The sequence below is a fragment of the Eubalaena glacialis genome, chromosome 6 (genome assembly GCF_028564815.1).
Source record: "Eubalaena glacialis isolate mEubGla1 chromosome 6, mEubGla1.1.hap2.+ XY, whole genome shotgun sequence".
Classification (NCBI taxonomy): domain Eukaryota; kingdom Metazoa; phylum Chordata; class Mammalia; order Artiodactyla; family Balaenidae; genus Eubalaena; species Eubalaena glacialis.
Window position 1 is genome coordinate 126,732,306 of NC_083721.1, and position 14,934 is coordinate 126,747,239.

The 14,934-nt window shown below is 45.2% G+C and overlaps 1 protein-coding gene across 1 annotated transcript in view; it reads right to left on the bottom strand.

Annotated features, from left to right (window-relative positions):
- GRK7 (G protein-coupled receptor kinase 7) overlaps positions 1–12,535 on the bottom strand; it is a 36,078-nt gene extending 23,543 nt beyond the window's left edge. The window contains exons 1-2 of the mRNA XM_061193606.1: positions 11,930–12,535; positions 10,128–10,565 (exon numbers count right to left, since the gene is read on the bottom strand). Coding sequence (XP_061049589.1) covers positions 10,128–10,565; positions 11,930–12,535 — 1,044 coding nt within the window. The remainder of the gene's footprint in view (positions 1–10,127; positions 10,566–11,929) is intronic.
- Positions 12,536–14,934: the final 2,399 nt, after the last annotated feature.

Sequence of the window (14,934 nt, forward strand, 5' to 3'; positions counted from 1 at the left end):
GTCCTTCTGATATCAGTAAGTTGTATTGCCCCTGGGGTTGATGCTCGGAGCCTCACATGTTAAGAAAAATCCTCCTTGGAGAGTCCCATGTACCACATCTTCCCAGCAGTTGTCATCATTGAAATGTTACATTCATCTGGGTGATTATGAAGTTCTGTCTCTCCCACTAGACTGTAAGATCCATAGGGCAGGAAATCATGTCTGTTTTTGCTCATCGTTCTATGCCCCATGTTTTTTTTTCTTTTTTTGTTGTTTGTTTATTTGTTTGAAATTTTTATTTTATATTGGAGTATAGTTGTTATCACAGAGTATTGAGTAGGGTTCCCTGTGCTATACAGTAGGTCCTTGTTGGTTATCTATTTTATATATAGTAGTGTGTATATGTTAACCCCAAACTCCTAATTTATCCCTCTCCCCACCAGTATTTTTTTAAATGGAATAAATATGCATACTTTATTACTGCATCTTGAAATATACTGTAGCTTAAATATTTTACCAATTCGGTAAATCTAAACTTTATTTTAAACAATTTTTGAGACCAAAGTCAGGCTATAAATTGCTATAGTCACATATTTTAAAATAGAATTGACAGGGCTGGTTAGGCATTGTGTTCAGCCAGGATTTGTGGGTAATGTCTGGATACTCTTATGATGAAAAATTGCTCATCTGACCAATAGGCTAAGACGTCGGACATGGGCTGAATAAGTAAGACATAGATAGATAATAAGCAGGTTTTTGGCTTTGTTTTGACACAATTCTTCCTGTGCCTTATGTTTAGCACTGTCCTGGCATGTGGGAAATGCTCAGTTAATATAGGTTGAATGAGTGAATGCATGAATGAGTTAATGAATGCCTTTTGAATGAAGAAATGTTAAAAAATAATTCCAAGACTGTAATGAATATTTCTGAATGCCCTTAAGAGTGGTAAATGCTTTGAGAATGGATGTGAAATTTTTGGAGTGGTCAAAAGTTACCAAGAACTAAATTTAGTTAATAATGGTGGTTAGGATTTTGAGAGAGACCAATATGTGACCATGAAGTAACCAGAATGCCTGTCCTGTCTGGTTCTCAGAAGTAAATTCTCAAAGAGAAAAATTTTTGGAGCAGGGTCATAATGGTTGTGATGTATGTAGGTATTAACTTCTGATGAAACACACTCAGAGATCTTTTTTAAATCACTTATTCAGGGCTTCCCTGGTGGCACAGTGGTTAAGAATGAGCCTGCCAATGCAGGGGACACGGGTTCGAGCCCTGGCCTGGGAAGATCCCACATGCCACGGAGCAACTAAGCCCTTGTGCCACAACTACTGAGCCTGCGCTCTAGAGCCCGCGAGCCACAACTACTGAGCCCGCGAGCCACAACTACTGAAGCCTGGGCACCCTAGAGCCCGTGCTCCACAACAAGAGAAGCCACCGCAATGAGAAGCCCGCGCACCGCAATGAAGAGTAGCCCCCGCTCGCCTCAACTAGAGAAAGCCCGTGTGCAGCAACAAAGACCCAACGCAGCCAAAAATAAATAAAGTAAATAAATTTAAAAAATAAATAAATAGACAAACTCACTTATTCAGTGTGTCACTAGCATTGTAGTCGGCACGCCAGAAGCTTCAAAATAAATATTATGCCCAAACTCTATTACATTATCCCTCTGAATGTGAGGAGTTGGTTGGAGGCAGGACATGGTAACCAAACATGTCACAAGCTTTTGGGTCAGTGCACTAACTTCATTCCAGTTCCTGACAATACAGCAAGTTTTAAGGATTGACTCATGTTCCACAATATCTGAAGGTCACTGTTCTCCACATAGATGGTTGAATTTGAAAAGTCCCAGCACGAGTCCCATTGCCCAATTTTCCTGTTATATTTACCTGGCAGCTCTAAAAATGCTAAGAGTTAGTTTTATTGTGTGCATGTGGATGTCAGCTGAGAACAGGCAGGAGTGCTTATCACATTTATTAAAGGTGAATATCGACAGTGGCTGGGACCACGTTTAATGATACTGTGCCTGGGTGTGGGAAGGCTGATATTAGTCACATCGTTCCCTGTAAAGGTTGGGCCAATCCTTTTCCAAAGTCTTAACTCCATTAGAGGTTCGACTAGGCTTGAGGTTGGGATCCATATCAGAGCAGACTGAGGAAGGTATGCTATGTCATCACATGCACTCATTCTGAGTTTTACTCAGTGGAGGGCCTCTTATAGCATTACAAACCAGAGACCACATTCTGCTCTGTGTGTGAACGTGACAAGGCGGAGTCAAAACCGTAAGTGCTCTTGAATCTGGCATACCTGGGTTCATCTCACATATGAGAGATGAGACTTTGGGTGGGTAACTTAACCTCTCTGAGTCTCAATTTCTCCATCTCCCTAATACTCCCTATCTTGTAAGTCTTTCTATAAAGGCTCTAGATCCCATCATCCCTTGATTAAGAGGTCAGAACTCTTCCAAACTTTTCAAACCATTGCGATAACAGCAGTTATTAGGGGTACCCACTGTTTTTGCTTATCTGAATTCCATTTCACCATTCTCTTCCACCCCTATTTTCTTTCTTTTTCTTTTGGCTGCACCACACGGCACGTGGGATCTTAGTTCCCCCACCAGGGATCGAACCCTCGCCCCCTGCATTGGAAGCATGGAGCCTTAACCACTGGACCACCAGGGAAGTCCCTCCATCCCTACTTTCCATTGGAGAACACTTTCCTCTGCCCTCAGTTCCTGATATATATACAGGATAGAACTTCTCCCTGGCTCCTGAGCACAGCAGAGATCTAGCCTGGCTAATGGACTTGGTTATGGTTGGGCATGTGACTTGAGCTGTCCATTGAGAGTCTTCCCTGGGAATTTGAAGGAACTGTTCGTAAAGAACTGTTCTCTTTCCACGGGATTGCTTGGTTGGTAGCATATGCGTGGAGCTGTCGGTGGCCTCCACTCAGGAGCCCCTGAGAGTGAGAGTGAGGCCAACACCTAGGAGAGCAGAGCTGGGGCACAGAGGGAGAGTTTCCCGGTGATACTGCTCAGACCCTGGATCACTCTGGGCTTCTTAGTTATGTAAACCATTAATTTCATTTTCTTAAGTAACTTCACTTTGTCCGGTAAGAACCCTTACTGATATCCCAGTAAATCATAGTAAAACGTATGCCATGTGTTCACCTTTGGTGTTTGCGAGTCTTTTCCTACAAATAATTCAAAGACTGTCTCATAGACTTATGAAATCTTAGAGATTAAGGATGTTCTGGGGCCTGCCTGAGATGCCAGACACAGTGAGTCAGTGATAAGTCTCGACAGGAAGCCAGGGTTTCTGCCTCCCAGGCCAGTGCTCTTAAGCCTCCCTGCCTCTTGTCATGTGTCTGCCTCAGTCTTTCTCAGACTCGGGCAGAACTACCCTCGTCTTTCCTTCCTGCGTCACTGCCCAATTACCAGCAGCCGGGGGCTCCACGGGGCAAAAGGCACCACCTTCTAGAAGTGGCTCCATTCTCTCCACAACCCCGCCCCCTCCACTGGGGACAGCCGTGATTTAAGAGAAGTGAGTACAGACGTGGGTCTTGATGGAGCCTAGGTGAAGCCAGGCAGCTGAGCTCTGGATGTAAGACTGTTCAGAGCCTTGGGCCCTACTTCAACCCTCATTACCTCATGTGGGAATTATTACAGTAGCTCCTTACCGGCCCCCCTTTCTCCAGAACCCCAGGCTCCCTCTACTTGAATTCATCATAGTGTCAGTCATCTCCTTAAAGAATCATTCTGTATACCCAGACAAAACTATAATTCAAAAAGATACATGCACCCCTATGTTCATAGCAGCACTGTTCACAATAGCTAAGACATGGAAACAACCTAAATGTCCATCGACAGATGAATGGATAAAGAAGATGTGGCACATATATACAATGGAATATTACTCAGCCATAAAAAAGAATGAAATAATGCCATTTGCAGCAACATGGATGGACTTAGAGATTATCATATTAAGTGAAGTCAGAAAGATAAAGACAAATACCATATGATATCACCTATATGTGGAATCTAAAATACGACACAAATGAACTCATCTACAAAACAGAAACAGACTCACAGACATAGAGAACAGACTTGTGGTTGCCAAGGGGAAAGGGGGTGGAAGGATTGGGAGTTTGGAATTACCAGATGCAAACTATTGTATATAGGATAGATAAACACAAGGTCCTACTGTATAGCACAGGGACCTATACTCAGTATCCTGTGATAAACCATAATGGAAAAGAATATGAAAAAGAATATATATATAAAACTGAGTCGGGCTTCCCTGGTGGCGCAGTGGTTGAGAATCTGCCTGCCAATGCAGGGGACACGGGTTCGAGCCCTGGTCTGGGAAGATCCCACATGCCGCGGAGCAACTAGGCCCGTGAGCCACAACTACTGAGCCTGCGCGTCTGGAGCCTGTGCTCCGCAACAGGAGAGGCCGCGATAGTGAGAGGCCCGCGCACCGCGATGAAGAGTGGCCCCCGCTTGCCGCAACTAGAGAAAGCCCTCGCACAGAAACGAAGACCCAACACAGCCAAAAATAAATAATAAATAAATTAAAAAAAAAAAAAAAAAAAAAAAAAAAAAAAAACTGAGTCACTTTGCTGTATAGCAGAAATTAACACAACATTGCAAATCAAATATACTTCAATAAAATTAAAAAAAAAAAAAGAATCACTCTGGTCATGCCATTTCCTGTTGATAAACCTTCAATGGCTCCCTGCTGCCTATAAAGCAATGTCCAAAGTATTTCACCTGGTGTCCTGAAATAGCCTGACAGGGCCTGTGTCCCTCCATGGAGGCTCAGCTCATACCTAGGGAAGGGTTACCCACTGGGAAGAATCACTTCCAGAGTTTCAAATTCAATTAAGAGTTTCAAGTTCTATTATACAGGCATACCTCGTTTTATTGTGCTTTGCTTTACTGCACTTCGCAGATATTGAATTTTTTACAAATTGAAGGTTTATGGCAACCCTGCAAGTCTGTTGTGCCATTTTGCCAATAGCATTATTTTTAAATTAAGGTATGTATATAGTTTTTTAGACATAATTCTATTGCATACTTTGTAGACATAACTTTTATATACACTGGGAAACCAAAAAATGTCTGGAATCAAACCCACAATATCTCTGTGGTATGTCTGTAGTAGATGGTAGGTGTACTGATCCCTGCTGGAAAGGAAAACATTGTCCCTCTAACAGTGTCCAGTACCTTGCTATCGTCACCATTAATGTTGATGCTATTTTTCATCTTTCCATTGGCTATCTTCCTTTATTAATGACTTATATGAGTTTTCTATTGCTGTGTAACAAATTACCACAAACTTAGTAGCTTAAAACAACACCCATTTATTACCTCACAGTTCTGTAGGTTTGAGCACAGCATTGGAGGGGTTCTTTGGTCAGGATCTCACAAAGCCAAGGTCAAGATTCTGCTGTGATGCACTCTCATCTGGAGCTCAGGATCCTCTTCCAAGTTCATGTGGTTATGGCCGAATTCAGTTCATTGTGGTTGTAAGACTGAGGTCCCTGCTGTTTCTGGCTGTCATTCAGAGGCAGCTCTCAGCTCTGGAGACCACCTACATTCCTTGCCATGTGGTTCACTCCATCTTCAAAGCCAGCAATGGTGTGTTGAAGCCCTCTCATACTTTCAGGTTTTGAGTTCTGCTGTCTCTGACCTCTATACCCATATTTAAAGGACTCATGTGATTAGGTCAGCCCCACTTGGTTAATTTCTCTTTTGAGTAACTCAAAATCAACTGATTAGTAACCATAAATGCATCTTCAAAATCCATTTTGCCTTATAATGTAATACAATCACAGGAGTGATATCTCACCATATTCACAGGTCTTGCCCACAAGTCAATGGGAAAAAATTATACAAGGGCAAGGGTCATTGGAGGTCATCTTAGAATTCTACCTACCACACCATTGTAACAATTATTTGCTAATTTTAATGTCTGTGTGAGTTAAAAACTGAACCAAATTTCCTCATCTTTATCAATATTTTTTTCCTTGGGGCTGGTGACAGATGCTGTCAACTCATTCAACACTTAATCTCACTCCCCATCTCCCTTATCATCCCCTGCAATAGAGGCTGGACAACGGAAAACTATTTTTCAGGCTCCCTTACAGCTAGAGGTGAACATGTGGCATGGTCCTGGCCAATGGGGTGTAAGCAGAGTCTGTTAACATTCTCCTTTCTCCTCCTTTCTTCCATCCTGGAATGTGGACTTGATGTTTGGAGTTGCAAAAGCCATCTTGTGACAGGAGGAAAAGGCCAGGAGATTTTCACAGAGACCTTGGCACTGAAATTGTTGAGAATCTGGCATTCTTTCATATGTAGCAGAAAGCAATGCTAGCTTACAAAAGACTGAATGAGTAGCTGAATGAGAAGCAGCTAGCCATGTCTCCACAGCCACGATGCCTTAACTTTTCTGGAAGGATTGCACAGAGTTCAGGCAGGTATCAACCTTCATAATCAGGGTGATTTTTCCTTCACACCTTCTTCATAATGTTCACAGTAATTCTTTATACAGTATCTTGACATCACAACAATGTTAGCGGTTACAGAAGCCCTGTAAGTATGTTCCTTTTCATTTCTTCTGTGAAATGTTGTGAGTATAATGACCTTAAAATCCACTTGGGGGCCCAGTTACATTTGTGGGAGCTACAGTAAATAGGAAACCGAGGGGCTCTACTTAGCTATGTGGAGGGGTAAACAGTGAAAGAGGGATGCTTTCCTTTTCTCTGTCTTTGTTTTTATGGCTTCTATACTTTCTCTCTGACTCTTCCCCTCCCCACCCTGCACCCTTCCTGAGGGTCCCCTGGGCTTTGGAGGCAGGTCTGAGGACTGGGGCAAGTGGTCTAAACCCAGAAGTTTGGTCTCATGGGACAAAGAGGGACTCAGGAAAGGCAAAAGGGCGAGAGGTCTCTAGTGAGTAAACTTCTCCACCAACTGCATTCATTATAGAGGACAATACTGAGGAGGCACGGAAAGCTTCCTCCAGTTTCCAAAAGAGTCAGACAGCTGGACACAGGAGCCACTGAAGGAACTGTCCTTAAATATTCTCTCGGCCCATGAATAGAGCTGGAGGAAGACTGAGAAAGGATTTACAAGAGACAGAGCTATGTGTCTCCTCGACCTTCAGCAAGGTGGAGATGTACCACCAATTAGCATGAGACATGCCTATGAGACACTCAGAAGGAACACTTCTCTGCATAAGTGACAATGCGAATTCAAAATCCTGAAGAAATACACTTTGGTTTTTTCATGCATAGACAGACATGGATTCACGACGTTTCCATTTTTTGTTTTTTTCTTAATTTTATTTTTATTTATTTATTTTTGGTTGCGTTGGGTCTTCGTTGCTGCGCGCGGGCTTTCTCTAGTTGCAGCAAGCGGGGGCTACTCTTCGTTGCGGTGCACAGGCTTCTCATTGCGGTGGCTTCTCTTGTTGTGGAGCACAGGCTCTAGGCGCGCGGGCTTCAGTAGTTGTGGCTCGCTGGCTCAGTAGTAGTGGCTCGCGGGTTCTAGAACTCAGGCTCAGTAGTTGTGGCACACGGGCTTAGTTGCTCCGCGGCATGTGGGGTCTTCCCAGACCAGGGCTCGAACCCGTGTCCCCTGCACTGGCAGGCGGATTCTTAACCACTGTGCCACCAGGGAAGTCCCATGACGTTTCTGTTTTCATAGCAAAGTCCCACAGAGGCAAACACTCTGCTTCCCCGCCATCTTCCCGCTTCTTCCACCCCAACTTAGGAGACAGTGATACGGAAGTCCTCCATCCCATCCCTACCTCTTCCTCGGTTTCTCCACCCTCATTCAGCCTCTCCTTCCTACAGAACCAGCACTTTCTCTCCTGATTCTTGTCTCAGCATCTAAATCTCCCCTCCTTAAAACTCCATCCTCCTCCCTGTGTCCCCCTGTAGTGACCAGCCTCCCTCCTTCCTTCGTCTCACTCTCTACTCCCAGGTCAATCCAACCTCCACAGTCTGAGTTCTGACCTTGAACATCACTCTTCCTGAGGACACTGTGGTTTCCTGTCAAATCCCACAGCCTGCCTGACCTCTTGGCAGCACTCGACAGTGCTGACCACTCTCCTCCCTTAAATCCTCTTCTCCTTTGGCTCCTGTGGAGGAGGCTGCCAGTTACCTGCTCCATATCCTGCATTTCTCCTTCCAAAAAAAAAAAAAAGTCATTTATCAGCTTCCCCTACAGGTGGGGTGGCCAGATAATAGTTCTAGTCAATGAGATTTAAATGGAAGCTGTCAGATGGGCCTCCCAAGGAAGTTCATATTCGGAGACATATTTGGTTGCTGCGTGCATGCCTATTTACTCCTGACCTTTCCTCCTTTCTCCTGCCTGGAACATGGACCTGATGGCTGGGGCTAGGGCAGCCATCTTGCACACGTCGAAAAGGCCAAAATGACAGAGATGTCGATCCCATTATCCTGGAGCTGCGGAACTAACACCAACCACGCTTATCTCCACACTACTTGTTACATAAGAAAAATAACCCTCTCTCTTGTTTAATCCACTATTATTTGGGTTTTCTATGATATGCTGCTGAAATCAACCCTTAACTGATACAGCTCCCATGACTCTGTCACTCTCGTCCTACTTCTTTAACCTCTTCAAGGCCCCTTTTCTTCAACACCCCCTACATGTTGATGTTCCTTAGCTACCATCCCTGGTCCTCTTCCTCCACTGTTTCCCAAACGACCCAGTGGTGTCTGCTGCTTCCCAAGTCATGAGGACTCCAAATCCCAATGTCTAGCTCCGACCTTTCAGCAGAGCACCAGATCTTTATCTAAATGTCTACCTGCCTGTCACATAGGAGCCTCATATACACCACACTCACCATTAAACTTACCAGCTTTCCCATAATTCTGCTCCTCTTCCTAGTCACTGGAGCTAGAGACCTTTTGCATCACTTACCCTCATACCCAGCTGGTCCTGAAGTCCCATCAGGTCTCTTTCCAACAGCTCCGCTTTATTCCCACTTCTTCAATCCTACTGTCTTATACAGGCCTCATCATCTCTTCCTGAGCCACCGCATATGCCTCCTAACTAGCTCCTCTGCCTCTCATCTACAATCCAAATTGGTGTTTAAAAACATGCAAATCTAATCACACCATGCCCTTTCTTAAAACCCTTCAATGGCTTCTTGTCCCTCACAAGAAAGAATTTCAATGCCTTTGCATGATCTGAGCCCTACACATCTTGTCAACATTCCTTACATTATAGCCACATAAATTCACCTGCGGTTTCCCAAACTTGCCATGATTTTTCTCACTTCCTTGCCTGATTGTCGTCTCTGACGTGTAAGCTGGAAACTGTGCAAAAACCAAGTTTTAGGTGGATACTTAGGAATCTGACTTGGGCCCTTATCTTCCTGGGAATTCTCCCACCTTTGTGCACAGAAACTCAGTGGTAAAGAACTGTCAGAATTCGAGAGATTTTTGTATTGTTCACTTAACGTAATTGCTTAATTATAATTCCCTTTTTAATCAAAGAATTCTCTGCCATCACCTTGAACCAAATTGATCAAAATAAACATCAATTGCCTGTGTTGGCTTGCATATATATTTTCATTTAAAATTTCACCTTTGTTCAATGTAAAACATTCCCCCAGTGCACACTCAACAGAAAAGGAGATATTTACTTTAATGTGCTAAGTGCTGGGGTTTCTTCTATTTCTTATCCTATTAAATTTTACCTCGTAGAATCCTGAAATTTTAAGGTCCAGCCCCTAAAATTTTCAAGAAAAGGAAACCAAGGCTCTATTGACTCAGGAACATGGCACCAGAGAGGTGGTTATTGGTGGGACATACCTAGATCCTGGCTACGGCTTCAGCTCTTACCATCTCACGGTGAAGGCACAGATCATCTCCAACTCACAAAGAAGGCTCCCCTCTGCTTCCAGTGAGAGGAAAGCAAAGTAGCCCCCAAATAGCCAGTTAAGCTAATCCTCTTATACCACTCCACTTAAGGCAAGATGACAACATAAGGGCTTTAAGAACAAGGAAATTAGAAGCATTAAGTCCAAGGTTCTGCTTGCCCTGGGAATAGAACGGCCCTCTCCCCTCCTCTCTGACTCTGTGCCCCACCTTTGGGCCCATGGAGAGCCACTCACCCTCTGGATGATGGGCTTGCCATCCTGGATCTCCACAGCCAGCCCCAGGTCGGACAGTCTGCAGTTGCCAAGGTCATCCAGAAGCACGTTCTCGGGCTTCAGGTCCTGGTAGACGATGCTGAGGGAGTGGAGGTGCAACACGCCGCAGGTCATCTGGGCCGAGTAGAAGACCACCCTGCTCATGTCCGGGCCCCGCTCGCCCACGCTGTAAATGTGGAACTTGAGGTCTCCCCCATTCATCAGACTCATAACCAGGCAGAGATGGGACTTGCTCTCAAAGGCATAGGCCAGAGAGACAATGAAAGGGCTGCTGACCCTCTCCAAGATTTCCTTTTCCAAGAGAGCCATTTTCTCACCATTTTTCTTCTTCAGCCGCTTCTTGCCCAGTTTCTTACAGGCATACATCTTGCCGGTGTTTTTCACCTGGACAGCACATACCTTAAGGAGAGAAAGAAAGGGAGAGGAAGAAGTAGACAGCACTGGAGACAGGAAGGGGAGGGGGGATACAGGGGGTGGAGGAGCAGAAAACCACCAAGGTGGAAAGACGGCAGGCCTCTGAGAAAAGAGAAGCTGTGAGTGAGAAGGATTCTTTGAGATAGAGCTGGGACCACAGTGAGGTATCACTTCACCCCCACTATGTGAGCCATAATTAAAAAAAAAAAAAAAAAAGGAAAAATAGCAAGTGCTGGCAAGGATGTGGAGAAATTGAAACCCTCACGTGTTGCTGGTGGGAACTTAAAACTTGGAAGAGTTTGGTGATTTCTCAAAACGTTAAACATAGAATTGCCCTAAGACCTAGCAATTCTACTCCTAGACATATACGAAAGAGAAATGAAAGCAGGTATTCAAACAGATTCTTGTACATAAATGTTCACAGCAGCACTATTCACGCTAGCCAAAAGGTGGAAACAACCCAACTGTCCAGCAAAAGATGAATGGATACATGAATTGAATGTAGTATTCCCATACAACGGAATGTTATTCAGCCCTAAAAAGGAATGAAGTACTGATACATGCTACAAGGTGAATGAACCTCCGAACCTTACGCGCAGTGAAAGAAGCCAGCCACAAAAGCTCAAATACTGTATGACTCCATTGATATGACACACCAGAATCGGCAAATCCATAGAGACAGAAAGCAGCCCAGTGGTTGCCAGGGGCTGGGTGGGTCAGGGGCGTGGGGGAAATGGGTAGTAATTGTTAATGGGCACAGGGGTGATGAAAATATCTTGGAACTAGATAGAGATGATAGTTACACAACATTGTAATGTACCAAATGCTATTAAATTGTACACTCTAAAATGGTTAATGGCTAATGTGACTTTTACCTTAAAGAATTCTTTTCAACTTAAAAAAAAAAGAAAGCTGAGCACAGCATTGGTGCAAAACGGATTCCAGGCTTTAATTCAAGATGAGTGTTTTCTTAGCTCTCTGAAGTTTTTCTCAAATTACCTCCATTACCACAATTAAGGGGAAAGCGGGATCTCCCATTGTTTGTTGCTATCATTCACCAAAGGGGCATTTCAGTATGTGCCTGCCTATTGTAGACCCCACGATAAAGATTCTTGGCCAGTTCCACATTTTGTTAGTTTTTCCTATGCCATTCTCATTTTATTTCACGCGGTGAGCGGAAAGAAGACGTGAGAGCAAGCTAGGAATTCTTTCTCCACACGTGGCACTGAGATTAGTTCTAAGTTCCCTTGAGATAAAAAAGAAAAAAAAAAAAAAAAACAACGAGGCAAAATAAAACTCTATTATGCTGTCTATTTCGTCTTCCAGCCTGGCTATTCTCAAACACTTACCTCCCCAAAACCACCTTTCCCCAGCACCCGGAACTCTTCGAAGTACTTGTTTGACACCGGTTGCATCTCAAAGACTTTCCACTGCAGAAACTTGTCATAGAAGGGGCTGGCCAGGAACTCTAGGAAGGGCTGGTACTGCAAGAAGGCCATGGCCTCAGCCTTGGCCAGCTCCACCAGGGATGCTCGCTCTTCCTCCGTGGTGGCTGCTTGGCACTTGGTGACCAGAGCTGGGCTGAGGAAGGGGTGTGGGCGCCCCGGGGAGGCCGCACAAATGGCCACCAGCCCCTGCAGCGTGCTGCCCTTGGCGGGACCCTCTTCGGCCAGCTCCCAGCTCTGCACCTCCTCCAGGAAGCCCACGGCCTCCTGGTACGCGGGCACCATGGCTAGGAACCCCCGGAAGAGGCGGCGGCCGATGGGCTGCTGCTCGCACAGGCCATGGAAGTCGTTGGGCGGGGCCTGGCGGAGCTGCTCGCAGCTCTGCGGCCCGGGCAGCATCAGGGTCCGGCGTCGGCGCTGCAGCTCCTTGCTGTCGGCATCCAAGGACTTCCGCGCCTGCACGTAGGCCGTGTTGGCGATCAGGTTGTCCAGGCCCCCCATGTCGACCATGGCTGAGCACCGATCGTGCTCCCTCGGCACAGAAAAGGAAGGATGGAGGGCTGCGGCGGGGACGCGGTCAGGCCCGGGCCAGCTGGCTGCTCTCCGGTCCAAGGTGCAGTGACTTCTGCGGGATTTACAGCGAAGCTTCGGGTCTGCGGGTGGGACTGATGGAGGGTGAGGAAAGAGGTTTCTCTTGTGAGAAGCTTTGCTGGCTATGCATAGCCGGCCAGGGAAGGGCGCCTCACAGGTCACCCACCGAGGGGAAAGCAGTCTGTGACACCTGCAGGGTCTACCTGTTCATCATGGGGCCTTTCTCATTCACACCTGCTCCCTGAATCCCCAGCTACCAATTTCCAAAGGAAAGGAGTCATCGTAAGGTGGTGTGTTATTTGTTGCTGACAGCAGTGTTTTCAACTGTGTCTGATTTTACGTGTTTCCCAGCAGGTGCAAGCTAAGTAAACTCCTAGGAATGACAGGTCAGGAAGAGGAGCTGTGAGAAGCTGGAGAGTTTTCCTCCTCGTGTCTAGCAGCCTGATCCGGAGCAGGTTACAGAAGGGGATGCTCTGAGCTGCGAGTCAGGAGACATGTTCCCAGAGGCCCTTGGGAACCCAGGTCGTGGCCCTCAGAGTGGGCTGTGGCTCTCCCATAGCCAACGACACCCCCTACAGCCTACAGAGATCCTCCAGCCATGGTTTTCTTGGTTCTGAGTAGTCTGTGGCCTACAGTACCCAGTTAAAAAGGGGAGGGTCACCTTGACCCAAAACATCCCGTGAAATGACATCAGCAGGAAAATCACACCACTTCATATCATGTGGTCCAGACTATTCCAAGGGGACAAGCCTAACAAGGGGAATCTGAAGGCGAAGGAGCTGTGTGTGGAGACCCTGAGCCGTGACGTTCCAGGCGTGGCCCTTCGACACCTCGGCCCAGGCTCCCTCATGAAGCCAGGAAGCTTCCCTCCACAGAGATCACTCAGAGCCGCCCCAGACCACGACCTCACAAAGAACAGAAATTGGTTTAGACAGAGATCAGGCTAAGAATCTCTGCTCCAAAAATAACACTTGTGTCCTACAGGGAAAGAACACTCAGGCTTTTTCTTCACAAAGCAAAGCTAAGGCAGCTTAAAAAAAAGTCATTCAGTATTATGCCAGAGTGTTTAAAAGGGGGAAAAAAAAAGAGAGAGAGAGAGAGAGAGAGAGGAAGGAGAAAGTGGAGGAAAAATACCTGGTGAGTCTTTTTCCAAACAAACAACCTGTAGCACACTCTGTCAAAACATCATGACGGCCGTGGTCTGCCTGACAGAGCCTGCCGACCGTCCCCCAGAGCAGATACACACTTGGCCTCATGCTACCGAGAATTATGTAATGAACTCGTGGGTGCCCTTTGGCTTTGCACTGCTGCACTGTAAACCCTCAGCCCAATGGCAGAGGTGGGGGATCTGCACGAGGGACCACCGCTCGGAACCATGCCATCTGCTTTGCAACCCACGCTAGAAATGTTGGGATTTTTTTTGTTCTTGATATGTCATTCCAGGCCCACATTTCTGAGTAGTGAAAAATCAGTCTGAGACTCTCTCCTAAGGAGGAAATGCCTTTTCCTGGGGTTCTTGTGAATACAGTGGCAACAGGGCAGAACTTTGAGAAAATGGTAGAATTGTCATCACATGACTACTTCACCTTATCGCTGAAAAAAGAACTTTTTTCACTGATGGCCATCTGCTATGAGCTGCTTGATCCCACTCGCACTGATACTTTCTTTTATCCCCGAGTAATCACTTAACCCAGCACTGTCCAATAGATAAATACAAAACCACATACGGAATTTCAGATTTTCTAGCAACCACATTAAAAAAAGTAAAAAGAAGCATGTGAAGTTAGCTTTAAAATATATTTTACTTGGCCCAGTATATGCAAAATATTATCATTTCAATATATAATTGATATACAAATTGCTAATGGAATATTTTACATCTTTTTTGTGTCCTGAGTTTTCAGAATATGCTTTGTATTTTACACTTACCAGTTCAAGCCACACATATTTCAAATGCTCAGTAGCCACATGTGGCCAGTGTCTACCTTTTTGGACAGCACAGACAAACCTTTTGCATGTAGCTTTGTCATTCATAAATAAGAGAAAGTTTTTCTTATGGTTTTTTTTTTTTCTAATCAGAATACCATAGACCATCTGGGTTAAAAAAAAAACTCTCTTAGTAATTAAAAATGATCTGACTGATGAGAACAGAGTTTAAATAATATCTGACACAAAGTTTAGAAGTTATAAAATGATTATACATTGACCACTGGCCATTTTAAACAGAGTACCATTATTTTCAAAGTTTTACCCACCTGAAAAAAAAAAGTCTATTTAAAATGGAACACTCTACGTGATTACTAACAGTTAGGGTCCAG